The 24,567-nt window shown below is 41.2% G+C and overlaps 1 protein-coding gene across 1 annotated transcript in view; it reads right to left on the bottom strand.

Annotated features, from left to right (window-relative positions):
• Positions 1–2,802: 2,802 nt before the first annotated feature.
• Positions 2,803–24,567, bottom strand: part of si:dkey-261h17.1 — a 44,047-nt gene continuing 22,282 nt past the window's right edge. The window contains exons 3-9 of the mRNA XM_031290480.2: positions 13,003–13,071; positions 11,982–12,211; positions 11,633–11,710; positions 6,874–6,985; positions 6,704–6,756; positions 5,767–5,913; positions 2,803–4,564 (exon numbers count right to left, since the gene is read on the bottom strand). Of these exons, the coding sequence (XP_031146340.1) occupies positions 4,373–4,564; positions 5,767–5,913; positions 6,704–6,756; positions 6,874–6,985; positions 11,633–11,710; positions 11,982–12,211; positions 13,003–13,071 (881 nt within the window). The 3' untranslated portion in view covers positions 2,803–4,372. The remainder of the gene's footprint in view (positions 4,565–5,766; positions 5,914–6,703; positions 6,757–6,873; positions 6,986–11,632; positions 11,711–11,981; positions 12,212–13,002; positions 13,072–24,567) is intronic.

Raw genomic sequence — 24,567 nt, 5'->3', positions numbered from 1 at the left:
AGGGTTTTCATCATTCAGCCGACGGTTTTATTTTTTTTCCCCATAAAGATTATTAGAAGAGTCTTGGAATTATGGAAATACATTGTTTTTCATGTTTTTCAAATATCACCAGTTAGTCTAATTATCCTAAAGACCGATTGGGTAACCTATTTTAATATTTCCATCAAAAGTAGTAGAGGCCAAAAGCAGAGCTAAAAGAAGAGACAATATTGGACTTACATATTCACCAGGTAGCCAGACCCCATACTTCAAACGAATGCTAATGTTGCTCCATATCTGCTGGATGTGCCAACAGGCGACTGTTGGCTAATGATGGCTGAAGATTGCCATATCAAATTAAAGATACGATTTGTTCACAGCTTGTTTCTGTTGCCCCCAAGTGGTCAGAATTAGCTACTGCACGTTTAAGCCATCACTATTTTAGATATGATAAAAAAAAATATTTTTGCTTCACTTATTTAAATATTATACTGCTTAACCTGGTAGAGGCTTTCTTCCTTTTCCATCATGGATTGACAAACAAAAGGAGAATGTCAAGACTTCCCAGCATGTGGACCTTTGTATCTATCTTGTACTTAATTGCTCTGGTAATAATGCCCATAAAAAACACTGTATATAATGTAATTATACAGTCGTAAATGTCAACGGAGATTCTCTTGCCTAAGCTTCAGAGAGGTCATGTTGTCTTCACAGTTTTCCAGTCAGTATCAGCACCATACATGATGTTCCAGAGAGGAAAGAAGTTGGTGAACATTCCTTATTGTATATTTCCCTGCTGGAGCAGGAAACTCAGCAAGATGAGAGACATGATGTCACAGACAATTATGAGGAGTTTTAAAATTGTAGGTTTCAAACCCATTTTAATGCAAGATCAAAAACTTCATGGACTCCTTTGCTTAAACTGCTTTCTGGCATTCCTGTAAACTTTTCATGAACCTGAAGGTTGATCAGCTTTTCATTTTCATCACAGGCTCAGCCTGCAGACCCCACCTCTTGACCTCAGGGTCCCGCTAATTCTCTTGTGTGCTCGCCTTTTTTGGGTGGAATGGAAGCCTTCCATTCCACCCAATATTATCTTACCATCAATGAGTTTAGAAGGGGCATGCTTTGGCACGGAGAAGGAAAACATGACGTATATGGCAGCTGTAACTACGCTGAGGGGGGAGCCACCCCACAATAAAAACAACCGGCTGAGGTCTTTTCGTAATCCCAGATTCCACTGCACATACACCACTCTTGGCTGGATGGAGGGATAGAGGGGTGGAGGAACTGAGAGCTGGATGGGATGAAGGATGGGAGGGGAGCATGCTGGAGCTGGGGGACTTGTGTGACATAGAAGGAAAGCTGTGGAAGAGAAGAGAGAAGATTTAGAGTTATATACTGTGGGGGTACAGGGGCCGATGGGTGGAAAATATAAAGGGTCAGGTCACCCAGATTACAAATAAAACATTTTTATTCACTTACTTCTGGTATCTGGCCACATAGATTGTATTGGTTTTATTTGTTCCACCACAAACCTCAATATAACAGAGTTTAATGGAGTTCCATTGAAAAATGTTCACAACGAGGTCACTCCATAATACAGTATAAAGGCCTTGTTGTGAATAGATAAAAAGATGTTGCTGTTGCTTTTTGAAATGCTGTGAGCAGCACAAAGCAAATTCCATTCATCTGGGCGTTTTAGTTTAGTTTATTTTGAACATGTTAAAAAAGAAGAAGAAAATAAATAAGATCATGTACATTTCAGTACAGGCAAGAAAACCAACAAAGACAAAATCCTCAGCAAACATATCTTTCAAAAATATAGTAAATGATTCAAATAAGGAAAAAGAAAAGATATATAAGGGCTTTGGCAGAAAAAACCCAGAGATTCATATCTCAGCAAAAACCTGGGCAAACAAAATCTGCATGGCAAGATGCTATTAGGGGAAAGTGAGAAAATATAGATTTCTATAGAAACCGACTCTTTAAGTTTGACAGACAGGAGAGCCCGAAGAGTAAGTAAACATAGAGCAGTCAAAAGAGACGTGAACTCAATATTCTCACACGGGTCGAGTCTGTTGGTGTGTCAAATATCTTGGCTTTCACCTCACAGAGTTCAAGTTCACATAGGTTACAAATAACAGAGATGTCTCAGTGTACATACTGGGATTTACACCTCTTAAATTTGCACCGCGCAGCAGTTGTTGCAGTCTCAGATTATAGATGATCACATTTAACACCAATATATCTTTCTATAGTGTGTGCTTTTTGTTGTGGCACATTGTGACAACAGGACTGTTCTACAGCACTGCTCAATGGCCTTGAGGAAATATTTTCCTTGTAGGGTGCAGAAGGGGACAGGGCAGGGGAGGAATGCACATGGAGCTCGATCTTGTGATGAAAGACGGGCGCGAGTGGATAGGAAATAAACAAGTCACACCGTCATATACAGTGCATGGCGACAGATAATGAATTAGAAATACGTATATGAACATGATGATGGATGGTGTGTAGATTCTGGACTGTAATGGTGCTCATGAACATGTCCTGTGGCATTTAGAAAAGACAGCTGGTGGATGTTTTCGCTGCCCCACCCAAACTGTGAAAGACATAACAGTGTGAAGTGATGTCATTACTACCGCATATGCAAACCAGCTGTGTGACCTTATGGGCTGCATGGGATTTAAATTCAATGTGTGATAGAACACAGATGTATGTGGGTGCATGTGCACATGTTTCTGTAGTTAACCCCCCCCCCCCCCCCCATTGCTCTTCTCACTCACTCTTAGAGGCTAAAAACATGACAATTCGTAAAAAAGTTATTCATCCTTCGCTTTTTATTTTTTGATATTTAATCCAATTATTAACTACAGGGTGCTAGTAGAATGAAACATCACATTGGAATGTTAGCAATGAAAAGATACAAAATGGATCGAAAAGGAGAAATCAATGCGAAATATAGCAGAATATTTTTGCTTTGTGCCAGGTTGACTACGGGATATTGCAGTTTCCTTTTGTATTCGATCTCAGGTATGTCAGTAAAAAAAAAAAAAAAAAAAAAAAAAAAAAAAATCACAGATTTGGGGTGCCACAGAAGTACATATTTTATTAAACCATAAGATATGAAATTAAATTCTTTGGCACATAAAAAGGTGTTGGTACACAAAATAAAAACAAGACAAAGTAAGTCATCATACTATACACACTGCACAATAGAATACGGATAGAAAAAATAGCATACACAGGATATTAAAAAGAGAGTAACACTGATAAAGTAACAGTTGACAGTACAAGGCTCGGCGCCGAGGCCTCTGTTGGTTGGTTGGATGATTTTCAGCAGTGACTATAAATCCACTGTAAAGAGGCCTGTTGGCTTTGGGATTGATTTCAGTACAGTTTGCAGTGATAGCTTGGAGAATTCCTTGCGCCAACCCCATTTCTAGAAAATGGTGTGATAAAAAAACTTTAGTACTTTGTCTCACCATGGGGAATCTCGGTGGACCAACTCATTTTACAAAATTGTACACTGGCTAATGTCACATGCACATTCGGACTGCTCATTCACTCACATACTTGATCAAAATCAACCACTTGTTATCAACATACATACATACAGTAAGCAAAGGAAGCTTAGAGGCATGTATGGATATACCTACAGCCGATTACACAGTACAGATGCAAGTATATGCTAACAGACACACACACACACGCAGGATTTGAAAGCAGCACGCACATTCACACGCTGATCAATAACTCAATAACACGAACAAGATGAGAGCCCAATGGATTTTCTCTCTGAGTTTGTATACAGATTTAAAAGGCAGAGTGATTTATTTCCTCTCTGTCTGTCATGGCTTTACAATAAACTAAAGAACAATTTCATTGATGTGCTTATGCTGGATTTACTAGTGGCGGGTTGCTTGGAGCTTTGAACCTGATGACATGCAGAGACCCTTGCTGTGTGTTGACAACATATGGCTGTGAATCCAGAGGCTGCAGTCATCATAAGAACCAGTTGGTGATTAATGCTAAAATGCACTCTCTTCCCACCCAGAGCTGCCCATCTCCTGTCTCTTGTCTCCAGCCTGACTGCCGTCAACAACTCAGGGACCGAGCCTTTGTCATCACCAACATCAGCGCCATCATCGTCAGACTAGTTTTCCTGATGTTTATTGCGGCACATAGCCAAAGAGAAGGAGGCAAGGGGACTATAACAAGAGGAGCGTTGATGTAGGAAATAGTTCTAGTCCCTGATGTCCACTTTGCTGTGGACTCTCTGTGGTTAGGAGGCAGGAGTGGATGCAGAAGGGGAGTTTGCATAGGCCTGTGTGTGTGTGTGTGTGTTTGTTTGTGGGGGTAGTTCCTGGGCTGCAATTATGTGTGGACTATTTTACAGCTCGGTGTCGGCTGTCTTGGTGGTGGAGTGGCCGTTGGTGGGAGGAGGAGGCTGGGTCTTGGCTTCCTCTGGGGACTCTCCGTTTACACTGGGTTTCTCCGGAGTTTCCAGAGGGGGGTTGAGGGGGGCCACAGATACAAGAGTGTTCCCCTGGTTTTCCTGATCTGCTGGATAGGCCTCCTCCGCCTGCAAATGAAGCACAAATAAACAACTCATCATGGGACGGCTAGATAGAACATTTCAACAACAGCTGGGTGTCAGGGTACTTATTGCTTTAAGGAAGAGTGCACACTCTGCAGCTGCCCCCTCTTTTCTATGAACGTGTACATTGGACTTATAGTGCTGTATAAGTATAGTTATAAGCACTCATGAAAATTCATAATGTTGTTTTTAACAATAATCATAACACATTATAATGCATTTTATAATGACTTCTAAGGTCAAGTACTATTATACTTTATAATTGCTGGTGTCTATAATGTCTATAATGCACTATAAACATACTTACAATGCGCTATCATGTTGCGTATTGTGTTACCAACAGGTTAAGTGTGCTGATGTGTTATGCAGGGATAAAAAAGAAATCCTGTGTGTGATGATGATTTGATGATCAGACACAGTTCTGTCATGCATATGAAGACACACAAGTACACAGATGCATCCCACACCCTTCCACTACCAAACACACACACCAAAACACATCCTCTAATGTGGTCGCTATTATGTGATCCTGCGAGTAGTACAGAGAAACAGCTGTGTCTGGCTAGTAGATGAAACGGTGAGCTCTGCAGATGAATAAGGCAGCAGAGAGCAGGGTGTGGGTATTTGGATAACCCAAACTCACTCATTCTCTGCGTATTCCCTCTGATAGCTGGCCAGCAACGTTCCCTAATTAAAACATTGGCGCCAATGGATTCCAATTGGAAGGAAATAGTGCTGTTGTGATTTCAAATGCAGTATAAAAGATGAAACATTGCTTGAGAAGAACGATGCATAGTGTTACTGAATCTATACTGAGGGATGTGACGGCAAAAACCTGCATAACACATTTTAAAAAAATGACATATATACGATAAAACACCCCTACAGGTCACTGTGCGAAGTTGCTCGGATCAGTGTTAAAAATTAGGAGAAAGAAACATTTCCAATGAACAAGTTAGAATCATTGCAAACCTGATCAAACAAACGTTATGCAGGATCTGCAGAGGGAAAGGCAAAATCTATGCAATGATTTTCTATTTATGGGCTCTGTGCTGAATAATGCACCACTGAAAGGCAACTCCCGTAGAGACTGCATGAACGCGTAAACCAGAAAGCAAGTAAATAAGGTCCACAGTGGAAAAATACAGTGCCCTATATTGTAGATTTATTCAGAAAAATGTGCTCACCAGCCTCACTCCCTTGGTGTCGGACCTGCGTGGGCATTTGAGGTAACCTACAACGATTGCGAGGGCGGCAAGCAGACCAGTAACCAGGATTCCCACAAAGACAGAGGAGCCTGATGATGATGGGGTCTCAGTATTTGTCACACCCAGCTGCAAACAGGTTAAAGAGATAGGGTTTTGTTCAAAAGAAGTATGTGTGTGGATTTGTAACCATGCAAAATCGATCGTCTGTTGATGGACACTATTCTTCCACAATGCAATGCACAAAAGAAATGGAGAAGCTGCTCACAGCCACAACAAAAAGCATTAAATCTTAAGAAAGATACTTTTTTTTTCTTTCCAAAGTTGCTGTAACATGTATTCATAATTTCCTGTTAACATGGTAAAGTATGTTGAAAAAACTGTATACTATGACGAATATTTGATGCATACTATATAGAATTAGAATGTAGAGCTGGGTCATGTGGAGAAAATCAAATATCACGATATTTTTGACCAAATACCATATCGATATTACGGCGATATTGTAGAGGTTACTATTGGTGCTTTCACAAAACACTTACACAATGAGATTTTTGAAAAAATATTCATCAGTAATGTGGATATAATGACTAAGTGGGTAAAGGCAAATAATAAAACAGCTAGAACAGTCTGGTAAGTTCAGAAAATGACTTCACTTAACTGTAATGCAGCCTTTAAAACCAGGAAAAGACAACACTTGTGTCATATCACGATATTACAATATCCAAAATTGAATAGGATATCTAGTCTCATTTATCGATATTATATCGATATATTGCCCAGCCCTAACAGAAGTATGGATTTAGGACATAATTTCAATTTTAAACTTAATTTCAGTTGCAGGCCTTGCAGTAAAGGAAGTTTGGTTATTTTACCTCTACACCATCATACTCAAGCTGGTAGCATCTAGTGCTCTTACCTTGCCTTTCAAATTGTCACTCTCGAGTGTTCTAGCCAAAGACGCCAACGGAGCTGCAGGGGAAGTGAATATACAACATAATAGCACAATAATGTATGACAGTGTCACAAATAAATGAAAACTGTGCATGTACAAGTTATTCTATTTTGAAGGACACCTTTAATACCAACCATCATCACTGGTCACAAGCATAGTGTTGCTTTCTTGAAAGATTTTTAGAGTACACTTTTCCCCGGCGCACCAGCCTGCAGGGTTCTCCGTTAAAATGCGTTTAGATGCTTCCTATAAGAAAGGATTTCTGTGTCAGTGCAGTACTAATTCACAATAGCTGTCTGAAAAAAACTTAATGCAGACTCTAAACTTAGTTTGAACCATTTTGTGCAGCACGTTTTATGAAATCATGCCTCTCAAAGTGCATCACATAGTATGATAAAAATAGTATTTATAGTAGTCCACAGTGTATATTTGTGATTGGGGCAAATTAAGCATGAACTTAGCTCAAAACCTGCAAAAGCCTGAACAAATTTCACATTTTCGGTGTAGCTTCCTACATACCCAGATTATAGACATTGTTGTTGTGGTTATGGATATTTCTGTTGGGGTTGTTTATATTTCTGTTGCCTGTTTGTATATTTCTGTTGCGGTTTCCTGTTTTGTATATTGATTGATGTGTTCCTGTATGTTTCCGTTTCCTGTTCTATGTTTTCTCCCTTGTGTTGTCTAGTCTTACTTCCTGTCTTGTGTTTTCCCACCTGTGTGATTGTCTAATGTGCTCCACCTGTTCCCCAGCCCTGGTGTCACCTGTCCCGTGTTTGCTCATTACCTAGTGTATTTAGCCTCTGTGTTCCCTTTGTCTCTTGTCAGATTGTTTTGTGTTTTTTCCCTGTCAGCGTGTCGGTATGTATTATCTCCCTGTGTCAGTCTCGTCAAGGTCTGTACTCCCTTTTGGTTTTTGGTTTTCCTGTCCTTGTGTTTTGTATTTTCAGACGGAAGTTTTTGCCCTTGGCTGTTGGGACTCTCTCTGTTGGCATTGCCCTTGTTCTTTGGTAAAATAAACCCCTGAGCTCAAACCTTCTCCTGCCTTCCTCCCTCATCTCTGCATTTGGGTCCACAATTCCCTGCTCCTCACAACAATTGTATCTCTTTTGGATGATCATTGGGGCCAACAATCCAATGTATGTTCCTGAATTTTCCCCGTTGACCATCAGCGCACGCAGGCCTTTGTGTGAGTCGTGGAGACAAAATGCAGTTGGATAGAAAATGTGCTGACCACACCTTCTTTTTCCCACCTTTAACCCTGAACTATGATATCACCTCATTGCACAACTTTAAGCTTTGCGACTTGGGAACACGCTTCACTTTCTGTAATGTGATCCAGACAGCTCTCGGTGTTCCCAGAAGACCACTGTGAGCAAACCCTGAATCCTCAGTTAGTTGGGAGTGGGCCCACAGCTGGACTCTGCTGAAACACCCAGATCTTTGAGGCACGGAGGAAGGAACTCTGGAGGGAGGAACTTTAATGGCTAAATCATGTACTTATTTGAACCCATTCTCTTCTCCATCTGTCTGTTGTCACTTGTGACCCATCACAACTTCCTGCACCCGTGGCTGGAGTTCAGATGAGTTGCAATTGGTTTGCATTCACACACACACACACACACACACACACACACACACACACACACACACACACTCTCTTTCATTTGATACTGAAATAATGCTGAGCGTTAAATACTGCCTTTTTTTAGTGACCGGTTATGACTTTGGGATTTAGAGAGGTTTGAAAAAGACTTTTCTTATTTTCAACTAATTCAGAGCGTCATAGCTTTATTAAATTTGTTCCATTGATACAGGCTGTTCCTTTATCAAGGTCTTTCATGCCATTCACTCAATCCTGTATTTTTTTCCTAAATGCATTTTAAATTAATCATCAGCTGGCCAAGGCTTCTGGCACTGTAGTGTACATGTTTAGTTTCAGGTTGAGGTGGACATATGACTTCTGCAGATGGCCCTGGCTCTGTGGATGACATAGTCCCTCTCCCACCCACCTCCCTTACTGATTGCATCTCTGAAATAAAAACCTGGTTCACCCAAAACTTTCTCAAATTAAACAGTAATAAAACCGAGGTTCTCCTCATTGGCACCAAATCCACTTTATCCAAAACCGACAGTTTCTCTCTCACTATTGAGAACTCCTCCGTTTCACCCTTCCCCCAGGTTAAGAGTCTGGGTGTCATCCTTGACAGCACACTATCCTTTCAACCCCACATCAATAACATTACCCGGTCTGCCTACTTCCACCCACGAAACATCAATCGCCTCCGCCCCTCCCTTACCCCCCCACACTGCCGCCATCCTTGTCCACAGTCTTGTCATTTCCCGTCTGGATTACTGTAACTCTCTCCTCTTCGGCCTCCCTCACAAATCCCTCCATAAACTTCACCCCCTCCATCCACCACATCACTCCTGTCCTCCAACAGCTCCACTGGCTCCATATCCAATTCAAAGTCCTCCTGTTTACATTCAAGGCCATCCACAACCTCGCCCCCCCATATCTGTCTGATCTCCTCCAGCGTCCCACTCCCTCCCGCTCTCTCAGATCCTCTTCCTCCATACACCTGTCTGTCCCCTCCGCCCGTCTCACCACCATGGGGAGCAGAGCATTCAGCCACTCTGCTCCCCGTCTCTGGAATTCATTACCACCCCAACTTAGAAACATCGATTCATTCCCCTATTTCAAATTGCAACTCAAAAAACATCTGTTTAAAACTGCCTATTCCACTTAATGTCGATTGCTCTGCCTCTTTCTGTTGTTATTATCGTTGTTGTATTCTTATTTTTTGCTGTTTTTAAATGTCTTATGTATCACTGTACGGTGTCCTTGAGTGCCGAGAAAGGCGCCTTTAAATAAAATGTATTATAGTATTGACCCAGATAGAGGCTAACTTAAGTATGCGGACTGGGATCTGACTTGCTGCCTCAGCTAGGTGCACCTGGACTGGCATACTGTACAATGTAACAATGACTTGTGCTTTGAGGCATTATCTAACCACTGCGCACACAATTAGGAGTTAACAGTGAAAGGTAAAACTGTACTTAGATGGCTTCAAATATGACATATATCTCACTCGTTCCTGATGTAAAAAGAAATCTGTGTATTATTAAAGGCTGTAAAAAAAAAAAAGAGAAACTAAATAAAAAAAACAGAAAAAGAAGCCACACCCTTGCTATTCTTCCTCCCTTTTTTCTTAAGGACCCCAGAGCAAGAGAAGAAACATTAGCCCTCCTCTTCATTTGTCTCCCTCCAGGAACACAGTCTCAAGATTTCCAACGCCTGAGGAATGTCTGCGAAAGGATCTGCCTTTATCAGGGCCATATTTCCAACTGTAGCCCTTCAAAAACACATTCATCTTCTTCCTCTAAGTAGAGTAAGCCACTTCCTCTACACCCAAGGTGTAGGGGGCCAGATAAGCTTTTGGTAAAAGGAACGTGTCACTAGAAGGTAACTGGGCTCAGCTCTCTTCTCTTGTTTCACAGCTACCAGTATAGCGTTAGTTCTCAATTTTTTGCCTGTGATTTTAGCCTGCAACTAGTCTATATCCACGACGTTCCACTTCTGTGATTGCTCCAGTGCCGAAGGAAATTAAATCCAGACAGATAGCTAGACTATCTGTCCAATCTGAGTTTTCTCTCGCACGACTAAAACAACTTTTGAACGTACACATGTTCCACCAAAACAAGTTTCTTCCCAAGGCTATTTTGCAGCTGCTCCGTGCGGAGCTTAGCGCGGCCCATGACAAATGTGATTGGTTTAAAGAAATGCCAATAAACCAGAGCACGTTCCTCTCCCATCCCAGAATGCTGTGGAGGAGGGTCTGTTAATGCGAGACTAGCCTGCAACTGACTATTGAGCTCCCTGTCATAGTAAAGGATTCTCTGATCTCGGTCCTGAAGACCCCATCGCCTACCGTTCAAGTTCAAGTCCACCAGCCAGCTGCTCTCTGTTTCGGAACCCACCTGGACTCCTCCTCCCCTGGTCTGAAAATAAACTGTGTGACTTACTCTCCTGGTCCGATCTGCATTTGGGTTTTACTACAGCAAACCTGACAACTGTTGGTAGCTCGATTCTGCCTGTTTTCAGGGAGTAGAGGAGGGCTTTTGGTACAAGCTGAATGACATACAAGTGATAGGATGTAGATTTGGTGCTGGTGGATTGATCTAGTGAGAATATCAGTAACACTTTGTTTTTAGGGGTGTGCATAAGACTGACGTGACACTGTCATACTGACTTGTTATTTCTATGGTATTTCTTACTGTGTGTGTGTGTGTGTATATAGGGCATTAGGGTCCGTTTTAGTTTTATCATTGATTGTACTGGTTTAGATTTGTATGGATTGGTTGTAGTTTCATTTGTGATGGTACTTGCTGCTCAGATTTTATTATTAGGTTGGTTTTTATAGATGTCTGTGTTCATTTATCTGGATTTTATTGCACTAGCACTTTATGAGGGAATGGCTGGCACCTTAATGATGGATTATAGGATAACTACTTTAAATGATGTGATTTATGTATTCCATTTGCTTATTTTCAGTGCTCCACTTAATGTGGATTTCCTTTTGTTGTCTTTTGTTATGCTGTGTGTCTGATTGCAGATTGCCCCTCGGGGACAATATCAATAAAGTTGAAAGTTGAATAACCATGACATGACACCGGTCATGAACATGAAGGAGTCTTTATGAATGTTTCTGAATGTTGTCATTTAGTGTCATTCGGTAAATTATGAAACTTTTGATGCTAAGTTAGCATTGTCTGAGATGTTTGTGTTACGACAACTTGACATTAAGCAAGACAATATGACCTATAAATACGTCATGGCATAGCATCGATATTGACCTGAATATCTATATAAAGAGATAAACTCATACTCACACAATCATCTGTTGCCAACTCAACCTTGACAGCATTACTTTCTAGAACGTCCTCTTTTCCAACACACATCACTTCAGGCTGTGGAGACAGGAAGCCAGGTCACAGAGACATTGGAGGTCAGGAGAAGACAGCACACTTTACAAATATGGTTGCAACCACAACATCAGTCTTTATCAAAACAATCTTCCTTTAAAACAAAAGTGGTATATTTTACAAAAATGTCTGTGAAACTGTTAAAAGCATAAAAATGTATAGTATTTATTTAAGTTTTATTTTATATTGATGCCAATACTAACTCCAGATGTTGAAAAGTACAAAAGTAGAGAAGCACCAGGAACATGGTACTCACCACTACAGTGCGGGGGCCTTCCGTGACGACAGCAATAGACGGTAAGTTGCCGAGTACAATGTTTACAACGGTTGCTTGGATTCGATCATCTACAGAGGCAGCGGAATTAGCAGATCCTCCAACAGTGGGAGAATCTGTAGCATGTAGAGCTGGAGCTGTAGTAGATGGAGCTATGGCATCTGGAGCTGTAGTATCTGAAGCTATGGCACCTGGAGCTGCAGCGTCCGTCACTAAGAACACAATCCAAGGACAATGCTTTTATACACAGGCACACAGTGGATGTATCAAGGTTTGTCACTTGTCGTGTCGTACGACATTATAGGCTCTGTTATGGTCAATACGTGTCATTTCCACGCTTCCCATTCATTATCTATGTAAGCAGCGCCGGGCAATGCATTTTGGTAGCGCTGTGGCGACTTTCAAAAAGCTGGGGTGTTGCCCGCTCCTCATTTGCATAAAGTTGAGGTCCAGGCTATTTTATGCAAGTCAGAGGCAAGTCTAGCTCAACTCGCCGCCTCTTAAAAACTCCCGAAAATCTTTTAAATTGACTGTTGTTGATCTAAAATGAAATTTTCCGTGAACTATTTTCATAAAATAAGCAAAAGTTTCCAAACGAGCCGCCATGTTGGACCTGTTTTGAAATCCGGGAGCAGACAGCCCACGAGTGAAGCGTTTGTCCATTCAGGTAAAGCCATCACAGTGGAAGGAGGGTGTAGCCTGTTTTCTTTGCTTGTCAGTGTTCACTGAAGAGAAATTGATAACTGCTAGTGGCAAGCCCACCAAGCGTCTAACTAATGGGTGGAAAGCGGGGCGATCCCTGCTGTCAAAAAAGGAGTTAACGGTGAAAGGTAAAACTGTACTTAGATGGCTCCAAAATGCCACAGTGGACACGTACCATTAGAAGTTAAGACGTTGAGCGATATAACTTAAGAAAATGGAATCATTTCTCAAAAGTCCTGCTGAACTTGCCCTGACCCCATGATGACTTAAAGTCTCATTGCACGTTTATGAAGGCTCCTACCTGCACTGGTGGCTGCAGCAGGTGGATCTGTGGGATCTACTGTTGCATCATCCTGACACATCACCTCATCTGCAAGAAAAGGAGGGCAAGTTAGACACAGAGAGAGAGAGACAGCAACTTAAACACATTGACTTTCATCAGATGAATCAATGCTCTTTGATGGCTAGTTTAACATCATTATCCAGGTAAGGTAAGCAGATACAGATTGCATGATTAGAACAGGCAATTTTAGCCTTTGCTACGTTTATTGAATCTTGTTGTACCAGTCTGACACATTGTGGGCCCACCATCAGACAAAATTGAGACATCTGTGGCTTTGGGAATGCAAACAGGAAGTACAACATTGCCATGGATACAGTTTGTTAGTTGTGGGTTACAACCATAGATATAGTTATATATCTATGGTTACAACTGGCACCATTAAAAAATGACAAATTAGCTTTAGCAGTACTTGTTTGCAATGTAATCATGGACAACTATTAATGGATTACTTTGATGCGGAAGAAAACGTAAAAACCTGATGATTCTTAGGTAAAACCTGGAGTAAGTAGCGTCTTTTTCTGGGATTTGTCTGTGTGTTGAGGTTGTACTGAGTTATGACTTTGATAAGGAGTTTTGACTCAAATGGTTGCAATTGGGTGCTAAGGGTTTTAAAATACCTTAATGGCCTCTCTGAGCGGTCACAGCCTCTACTTCAGCTCCAAGTGCTGGGCCTGTTGGTATGGGCCAAATCAGCAGAACCAGCAGTGTTGTGTCAAAATCTGTTACCCTTTCGATATGCACCAACCAGGCTTCTTCTGAGATGCTTAACCACACCTCAACATTACCCTAAACCCAACCAATTATCTCTGCTACGCCAAACCATAACCTGACCTAAGCTCTAACCCCGATAGCAGAGTGGGGCATTTTGGGAGATACAGTTTAGGAAGGGGCCTCTCTCTGTTGTAGTGATTTGATGATGTTTTGTACCATAAAAGGTTAAATCTGGAACTATAGATCATCATTGCATCAGATGCGTGGTATCTTGGGATGAAATTTGTAAAGCACAAGCTTAGTGGAATGTTAGTTATGATAGTGTGAATGAGGTCAGGGCAGAGGGTTGGTTTGAACAGCTTGGCCTGGTGAAGCAAACCTCATGCCCAACCCAAAGATGCCAAACCAATTTGGCATGTGTTCTCAGGGGCTCTTACTAATTAGGAGTCACATATGGACCAATTCTTACTGTCTGCAGCCTATGCAAATAAACAGTTCAGTCAGAAGTCATGACCTCCTGACTACACATCCAACCCCTGGGAGAGATCATGTTTCTGTAATAATCTTGGGATTAGGTTGGGTGGTGCTAAAACCTTTCTGACATAGGAAGGTTAAGAAAAGTAGGAAAGCATTTCCCAAGTTCATGTGAGGGATGATTAAGGTAATTGCAAAAATGGCTTCCCTAGGTTGAATTACCTTTTGACTTTCTAAAGTCCAATGTTAGATTAATATTAAAGGGGTGGTTCAGAATTTTGGACATAAGACCTCATTTCCAAGTTAGCCAGTGTGTTATTAGTGGAAACCGTTTTCAACACTTTTCGTCCAGTCCTTCCAGTTGCAGAGTTCGCTGGTGCTAGGCTAGCGTAAGTCAACAGTATCTGCTAGCCTGCCACTAAAAACAGTCTTACCCACTCCACAGTACACCCAAGGCAAATAAATTATAATGCCAGACTATCGATATAAATGTCTGTGTTGATAGAATAATGTTAGAAATAAAACTACCCTTGAATCTCATTGATCGCATTACATTTTGAGGGAGTAGTTTCTCAGACGCGGCGGCATTTTACTTTGCCCCGGTTAGTAGTACTGTGCCGAAAAGTAAACAGAGAAGCGCACTACAGTCGGGACACCTAGTAGTAGCCTAGTACATTGGTATTCAAGCATTGGATTGGAAACTAAGGACTAGGCAACATGGTGTTTCAGCGTGCATTTAGAAATTGTAAAAATAAACCACACAGATGGGCACCACAACGGTATAGCTACACTCTTGGTAGATACCTGGCTGGGCTAACCGCTAACTTTAGGTAATTGCTGACAGAAAAGTCATGTAAGCTCAGACAGTTTACATGCAAATTGCAGCGGCAGGTAAATAAACTTGTGTGATTGTCATGGAAACTGGCTTTCTCAGTAGCCTAGGTAATATCACTCCGTTGCTGCTGTAGCCTATGCTACCAACTACAGGGAACAAAGTATAACTATTGCAATGCGATGCAAGGGTAGTTTTATTTCTAAGATTATTCTAGCAACACAGACATTTACATAGATAGTCTGGCGTTATAATTTATTTGTCTCGGGTGTACTGTGGAGTGGGTAAGAGTGGCAAGCTAGCAGATACCGTTGACTTGCGCTAGCCTAGCACCAGCGAACTCTGCAACTGGAAGGACTGGATGAAAAGTGTTGAAAACGTTCTCCACTGATTAATAACACACTGGCTAACTTGGAAATGAGGTCCTATGTCCAAAATTCTGAACCACCCCTTTAAGACATGTAAATATCCTTAACAATATGTTGATTTATATGTACAGATAACGGCAAAGTCTCTCTTTTTAACTTTCAACTATACTGTTGATAGCAAGCTTGATAATGTTGAGGAAAACATGAATGAACATCAATCAGGAATTGATCAATCAAAACAAGAGAACTAACTTTGGGGTATAAATCGGAGGCGAACAAGGACAGCATTGTAATCCAATTCATCTTGCAACATCATTTCTTTACACTCCCATCCGCATGGAAGGAAACCAACGTGTAAACAGTTTCACATGTAACCAAAACTATGCTGCAATCAGAGGAAAAATGTGTTTGGTGCACCACTACAGTTATTTAGTTAATCACCAGATATATTTATACAAATGAGGCAAATTTAGATGCTTTGTGTGTGTTTGCAATCCTGTAAACATGACCGAATTTTAACACACTCTGGAACAAAATCCAAGTTCCTTGTGGGAATGTTAGAACCTCAAATAAAAGATAGTGTTACATCATTTTTTTCACAGCTGGTCGAGTGGCCACCATGATAGTATGTGTACAGCACTGTGGACGGGGCTCTGTAATATATAGCTCCCTCCTGTAGTGTGTTTTATCTTGACAGTGGCGTCAACTGGCTGAACGCTATCCAAATCTGGTCATGTGCTCCATTTTAACTGGTGTAAGTGGGCATAAATGTTTAACTAATGTTTAACTGTGCTATTAGAGCCTTCAGCTAATTGCCTTCGGCTTGAGCTGCTATGTGTAAAAGAGTGATGTGGGACAAAAATGTTTAGTCTCCACAGCAGTAAATCCACCTAGTACCTCAGTTTATGCCTCTTAGGTATATAATTATATTATTTTGGCAAAAGGTATCTATGGAATGTTTTTAAAGCACTATACTGTATAACCAGTTAGTTGGGGAGCATGATTATTTATGTTTTATGATGGAAGTGTTTTACCTCTGTAGTTTCTTAGAAAGTATAAATAATTGTATAAAAAAGTTTTCTTGTTTCAACTCACAGACTCTGCACACATACAGATATATAAAGCAAATAAATGCTCATAATGCACATGTATGCATAATGCATACATACACCCACATCTACTCCCTTTAAACTGTCACATGCTGAAAACACTGCACCACTGTGGACACAGAGGCATCGGACAGCTGTGTGAGAAATCTCACTGTGTTTCCAGCCAGGCCCCTCAGCATCAATATGAAGCCTTAGGACCTCCAGTCTCAACACAAACTCAGAGAAACATACATAACACTCCTACTCCATAAACACAACCTTGGTGTCTCTCCAGAGAGTTTTTAATGGGCTCAGAAAGCACAAGGCCAAGGCTGCAGACTATGTAACCTCTGGGTTCAATTCTGATCTTCACTACTGGGCTACATCAAGTGGAGTTCCTGCCCTGGCTGTCCTCCTTAAAGCTTTCAGTGTGGGTGTTCCAGTCTTTGACGTGGTGTGTGGTGTGTAGCCATGCCAGATGTAAAGAATTAAATTATAGGCTTAAAGAGAGGATACGATATGGGCCTATGATGCTGAGTGTCAGTTCAAATGCTGCATTTTTTTGCCTGTGGTTGGACAAATCAACAGCAATTGTAAGGCAACAAAAAGGCGGATTTTTCACCAGCAAATGACAAAGGTAATTTGGTGCATGCTTCAAGTTACAGCAGTGATTCCCAACCAGGGGTATGTGTATCCCCTGGGGGTACTTCTGTAGTTGCCAGGGGGTATGTAGAAAAGTTGGAGAGTAGCTAATTTAAAAAATAAATACCATATACTATAAAATACTATAAATACTATAACTATATATATATATATATATATATATATATATATATATTATATATATATATATATATATATATGTATATATATATATATATATCCACATATTAACATTAGGTCAACTGGAACACCTGAATTACTGGAATTCGTAAATTATAGTGTGTGGTCTAGACCTACTCTATCTGGAAAGTGTCGCGAGATAACTCGTTATGATTTGATACTATAAATAAAAACAAATTTAATTAAATGCTACGTGTTGTTATGTAAGAATGTGAAAACTAGTTGGCAAGCGAGCACAGGAGTTTAAACAGGTAGCCAAACGTAATGACTTAACAGTTCAAATGATTAGTTAACATTTGGGTAATGGTCAAAATAGTTAGCTAAAGGTAACTTTAATGGATGAATGGTTGAAACTTTCAGCTTCACTCCAAGTAGCAGTAGCCTAGTACGCTAGCATTGGTATGATTAACTAACCAAACTGACTTTTACATTGATGACAATTATGAAAAAAATAACAATATCCACTTTTAAATAATTTATATTAGGAGTTTTACATTTGGAACATACATCAGGAATCAACGACGGGGTACATGAGTTCAAGTGACAGGTCTGTGTGGGCACTTCGGACAGAAAAGGTTGGGAACCACTGGACTACAGCACCATGCCTGCTTACATATTTAGCATACGAAGCCCCTGGCAAGTTTCCTGCCCTGCCTATGAAGATTTACAACACCACAATCGTTATTGCTGACATGCTGCTGGAACGTGTTGCTGGTCTGTCCCAACTGTACTTCATGTACTTCTATTTTCCGATTAAACACCAAGGGAACATAAGCAGCTCCTAAAAAAATATTAGCTATCAGGTGCATGTTAGAGCCTAACCCTTTGGAAGTTTGTCAAGACTTTTCACAACTGACTGTAGTGAATTATAAACGGAGAAATGGATTAAGAACAGTCAATACTGAGTTGACAAACCGTGTATTTGAACATCATCACTTATTGCTTGAATTCCAGGATCTAGTCCACGCTCAAAATAAATCATACTACAAGGCTGAGGTAGACACAAACGCATAAAAACGTGGAGCACTCGATGCATACATGATGAACAGTGATGAGCTAAATGCAGATGTGAGTGTTGAGAAGTTTCTGTGTCTAACTATATATTTCCTAGGCATTCAAACTCTAGAGGACTCAGGGGAGAGCGATGATAAGGTAGAGAAGTAGAGGGGGAGACTGTGTCTCATCATCACTTTATATAATGGAGTTATTTTGAAAGCCAGATCCTATGTTTTTACATTTGGTTCTGTTTCCTGTCAGCCAACCTCTTTTCAACTCTCCTCCTCCCTGGGGGAAAGCTTCCCAACTCCCCCTTATACTCTAACAGACACAGTGACATAAGTTCATGATGACAGACCTAATCACACAGCACGTATAGTGCATAACTTTTCTCTGGAGTGAGTGTAGACATCACTCTAACATGCTGATACTAATAATAAGGGTTAGAGCTGGGTATCGCCGAGGATTTCCATTTCCATTACCACATCCATGATGAAAAGGCATGTATTAAAAAATTGATTTCGGGATTTTATTAATAGATATCAGATCACTCAAACAAAGATCGATTTTAATAGGAGAATCGATTATTTGAACCCAGCCCTAATAAGGCTAACTAAATAAGGGAAACACAACACACACACACACACACACACACACACACACACACACACACACACACACACACACCAAATACTTTAACTTTGCTGATCCTAGTGTGTTCATTTTAAAATCTACACACAGCTTGATTTCAGCATGCTGCACTCTTGCCGCTCTGCTGCTCAATAGTTGCTTTCCTTTCGCATGTCCCCACCTCACTCATCTGTCACAGCCCTGCCCATTCTCTCCCTGACGTGATGCTGCCATTGTGACTGCCATCTTTCACCCTTCCTGCCATTCCAGAGCTCAGATTTAGGGTGGGGAAGAGAGAGAGCGAGGGGATTGCAGCAGAAACAAACATAGTCACACCTGATTAAACGGGTGCAGTCAGTGTATGAGCAGGGGACAGCTGCTGCAGAAAGTCCTCCTTAGGGAGCTCTTCCCCTCCCTGCATATGTGCTGTACTGTCAGAGAGATGAGAAGTATCTGACATCATGAGCAATGGGGGCTCTAAATCTTGCATTTGACCTCCACCCAGACCGCAGAGACAACACCTTGGCTGTCATAATGTGCCACACCCTCCTCTCCTTACTTATCCATGTCCTCGGCTTCCAGATGTCCACTGAAGTTTCCCCTCACTCCTTTCTTTTTATTCCCTACCAGGAGAAATGTCACTACAGCTTAACTCAGGAATTCTTTCAGTCTCACAGATCCTCAAGGGAATTCTGGGACTAAGAAATGCTACGAGAGGGTGGACATATTTGTGGCCAACCAAGATCGAGGAATGAAGAAATTATTTGTTTTTACATTGGAATCAAATCCTCACATTTGACGAGGCGGAACCACTTAATACTTGGCATTTTTGCTTGAATTGTTGTCAATTTAGGGCTGCTCGATTATTTTGGTCAATATTGAAATCACGATTATTTAACACTATTACTCATTGACTTTTGGAAAGATGTTGCAATTATTTAACTTAAAAAACAGTGAAACAGGTAAACAAATCAAGAGACGAAACACCTAGAACTGTGAAATTTCCCTTAATACGTTTCCAGTTTGAACTTTTTTTTAATCATTCAGAACACAAGACAAAATGAGAGTTTATCTGCAAAACTTAATGTGCAAAATAATTGTTCATCTCGATTACTCTCTTTTTGTGATCAATAGTAGCCAAAATCGTAATCTTGATTAAAATTTCGATGAATTGCACAGCCCTAAGTAACAAATTAGTCAACAAATTGTTTCAGCACTAGATGAGAGACAATCTTTTGTCTGCCTATAGGCTAGAATAACAGCTTCTGCAATCATATAAAAGCTATCCTCTAGGTAATGATGTGGTCTCATAGTACGCCACAAATATTACATTGTCTAACTTCTCTGGCTGTACGAAAAATAAAAAGTGTAGCCATGAAAACACAGTCGGCTTTACTCCTACTTGCTACTGCAGTGACAAACAGAAAGAAAATACATCCCAGGAATACACCGCTCGGGCCCCTGAACGTGAGAACTATTTTTGTTTCTGCACAGACGAGTGGTATAGGTTGACTCTTCCACCCTGCCCACACCCCTGGTGCTTTTAAACAAAACACAAGATAGTTTTGACAAAAGGAAAAATTGAAAAGGAATTGACAACTGTTTCGGAATGTTATCAGTGCACATCCTAGGACAGGATGTGGCTGTCACAGCACACGGCATGCACTGACCTCTTCAAGAGGTGAACATACTGGGGGTTACAGATAACACTCTGGAATACAGAGACACACTCCTGGAGTGGGATCACATATGCACTAGTCTCCCTTTGCCAGACTTTCCTCCACAACAATGCGCAGGAGGGTCTGGCTAGTCCACACAGCATTCCTGGATGGGAGAACAATGTGCTCTGGTTTATTGGAATTTCTTTAAACCAATCACAATCGTCTTGGGCGGTGCTAAGCCACGGCGCCTCTGCAAAATAGCCTCGGGAAGGAACTTGTTTTGGTGGAACACGTGTTGTTTTAGTCGTGAACCAGAAAACTCAGATTGGACAGATAGTCTAGCTAGCTGTCTGGATTTACCCTGCAGAGATCTGAGGAGCAGTTAACCATAGTCCTCAGAAATCCACCAGAGTTTAGGATTACAACCAAATAAAGCGGGAGGTAACAGGACATCCGGCAGAATTTCTGACGGCAACGGATCAATCCCGGAAGTGGAAGGTTGTGGATATAGACTGCATACACACTAACTGTTATCACGGAGGGAACAGCGCAGCGGCCGTCTTCTGCGTTACAGTGGCTTGATGTGATCATTTATTCAAAATGTTACTCTAACTTATACATTCGCCTTTGCCTTCATGTGATACTGGGTTGCTGAAAGTAAAGGCAGAAAACTTTAGAGGGACCAAAGCGAAGAATGAAAAGGCAACATTAGGATTGATGGCAGCTACTAACCATTGTTTTTATTCAACCCTTAATTCACTCATTAAAATAGTTTCAGCAGGACAGTGAAACTTAAAACCTGTGTCCAAAACAGTTCATCCGTTTTGTTAGAAACTGGAAACACCAGCTGCTCTCTACTTTGTGTCAGCAGATGTCCATGGACCCATTCCAGCTGCTGTTTTTACATGAGCCTGTGTGGGGAGAGGTTGTAAAAAGATATCGGAACCTATGGCCCTAAACAATCTGGCTCCACAGTGATTGAGGCTAAGGAGCTAAAGTAGGAGAGGGAGATTGAGAAATAATAGTAATAATGTTATAGCCTTCCAGATATCACGCATACTGTTTAATACATGCACACACACACACACACACACACACACACACACACACACACACACACACACACACACACACACACACACACACACACACACACAGTACAAATGAAAAGACCAAACTCAGGACCTTCAGCAAAGGACACAAGCCATGTTTCCATCTACATGTTTTTTTATGCGAATTAAGTAATATTGAAGAAAATGCCTTATGGAAACAGTAAAATTTGATTGAATTTCATGAATATCGATAGCCTGACGTCATCATGCTCAGATTCTAGTCAGAATATGAGTCTGATACTGCTCCATTGGACTGTGATTATGGGGCGTGTTTCAACCGAACCAGGAAAGAAAATGCCTCTGCACTCAATTGGGTAGACCTACAACCAATCACAGCAACGGAGACAGACGTCACAGAAGCTGCAAGTCAATGGCAGGCTTCGACAGAGCAAAGGCAGAGGTGGCAGTTTCCGTGTCGTGCGGACAGGTGTGGCAATGTTTATACATATGTGATCGCGGTTCTCTGTTCCTCTTTTAAAATGAATGCGCTGTCGATATCTTCTATAACAGACACGATGGCGGAATCTACACATTTCAATCCAGCAGCAGCCATCTTTGTTGTAAACAAATTCAACCCAAGCGCTCTTTGGTGATGTGGTTGATTATGTTACTGTTGATCATCTGTCCATCATCGTATAAAGCCCGCCCTGACAATTTGATTGGTCCGAACAGCTCTGGTTTGAGCAGAGTTGCTCCACAACGGATCAAGTCCAGACCGAACTTCCCGACCTCAAATGTTGTGGGGGCGGGGTTAAGTTTGGCTGGCATCCAGGCTAGAATATCGACACAAAGTTTGTACGTTCAATCTCATCGGATTTTCTCTTAATTGGTAAACGGCTTATGTGTTATTTGCCAAATAAATAATAAATTGTGATTACATTTTAGGTCGTTTTATGGTTGCAACCCGCCATAAAACAAAGAAAAAGTTTTATTCATTTCCGCCACGTATTTCTGCTTTCTTTGCAGACATGGCAGGTGTCAACAAAGACAGATATGAGTGAACGAACGACGAGACGAGAGACTTTTTAAATTTAAATTTAATTTACGAGCGAAATATAAAGGCTATTTAAGATAGCAAAAATCTTTGTCTGGCATTTACGTGCATCTGCACCATCATTGCAATGTTTTGATAGCGTCGTCGTTGTCTTATTATAGCTCGATATGTTGCTATCAGCTGGCACATAAGCACTATTACAACTTGTGCAATATTAGTCATTTGTAGGTAGAAGTCGCGGCCCATTTTGGCTAGCAAACTTTGTTCGCAAATGTTTGCTTGAATGTTGTGCGATTCAGTGCGAAAAGGAATGGAAACACCTTGAAGTGTCTCAAATCAATTCGATATACCAATTTCATCGCAAAACAGCATGTGACATCATCATGCACAGGTTTTTATTCGCTTTAAAGCCGTTGGATGGAACACACACTTTCACCGGCTTTATTCGCATGAATGGTTTTAAGCGAACTTCAGATAATTCAATTGACAAGTGGATGGAAACATTCAGTCTTGTGATATCAGTTACAAAGTATAAAGCGTGGCTTCAACGACATGCCTTTTACTAAACATTAATTACCAGGAGCAATTATTCTGGCAGTCAAAAGGCCTCAGCCAAGGCTCATTAAGTGCTTTTATTCCCCAGGGTAAACACTATACCCCTCCTTAAAGACGGCCCTGACTGGCTATCCAAAATACACTATGTGTTATACGTGCCCATTGCTTTCCACTGGTGTTTAGCATGACTTCACCTTGGATCAATCAATCAGTGTGAGGAGGATCACTGAGCTGTTGCTGAGGTTTTCGTTTTGAGCCAGCATGAAAAGCCAGGGATGACACAAGAAGCAGAGAGTGCTTCCAAGTTCTTGCTTTTAGAATTCACACTATAATCTCGGGGCTGCTCATTAGCTGCACATACAGGCGATTTAGATCTGAGCGCTGCAGTGATATCTGGAGTTTCTCTATCGGCCTTGTCCTGCCAAAATGATCTGGGCTGAAAATGAAGGTGAAACAGAAGGAGAGGGCAACCCCCCTCCTTTATGCTGGTAAAAACCAACAGCTGTAAAATTGCAGCAGGGTGCCAGGGGAACAAGGAACAATAAGCTCACCAGAACAGCAGTAATTGGAAAAGGAAGATTTGAATGCTAGCACGGCGTCTGCTTTTCATTAAGTTTGTTTCACTAGGTAAATATTGTTGCTAGATGATCTACTTCCCCAAGTTAACTCCCTTTTTCCCCTGGATGATCATTTAGTCGGTGTGGTGACATGTTTTTTGTTTTCTTATCATTAATACGTTTTCTTTAGAGAAAAAAAGTTGGCTACAAAGGAAGATACAGTAATTCAGAGAGAGAAAATGCATTTTTTAAATGTCCTCCCTTTGTTATGGTGATCGTCTGGTGGCGGCTAGCAGAGGAGGTAACAGAACGGACATTGATGTCAGGCAGTTTGTAAGAATATTTTAACGGTTTAAGCTGTAGCCTGACCTGGCTCTCTCACATGTAGGAATCACTGAAGCAAATTGGCAGTTTGACACAACACAGGCTCCAGGTTTAATTACTCCACGAGCTCACGTGGCTCCTCAGCCATAACTTTGGGCCCAAGTGGACACACACCCTAGACTGACATCAGACCACTATCTGCCAAGGCTTATGTAAGAAAAGACCCACACCCTCCAGCAGATGACGTGAATCAGACTTCATCACAACGCAGGACTGAAAGAATGCTGGTCAATAGCCAAGGGCCATGAGAAAGAGAGTGGCAATATTCTGCCCAAGTTTACGTTGGCAGGGCGAAGCTTCTATATGAGAAACAAAGTC

This window comes from Sander lucioperca, chromosome 12 (genome assembly GCF_008315115.2).
Source record: "Sander lucioperca isolate FBNREF2018 chromosome 12, SLUC_FBN_1.2, whole genome shotgun sequence".
Taxonomy (NCBI): domain Eukaryota; kingdom Metazoa; phylum Chordata; class Actinopteri; order Perciformes; family Percidae; genus Sander; species Sander lucioperca.
This window is presented reverse-complemented; position numbering and strand designations above follow the sequence as displayed.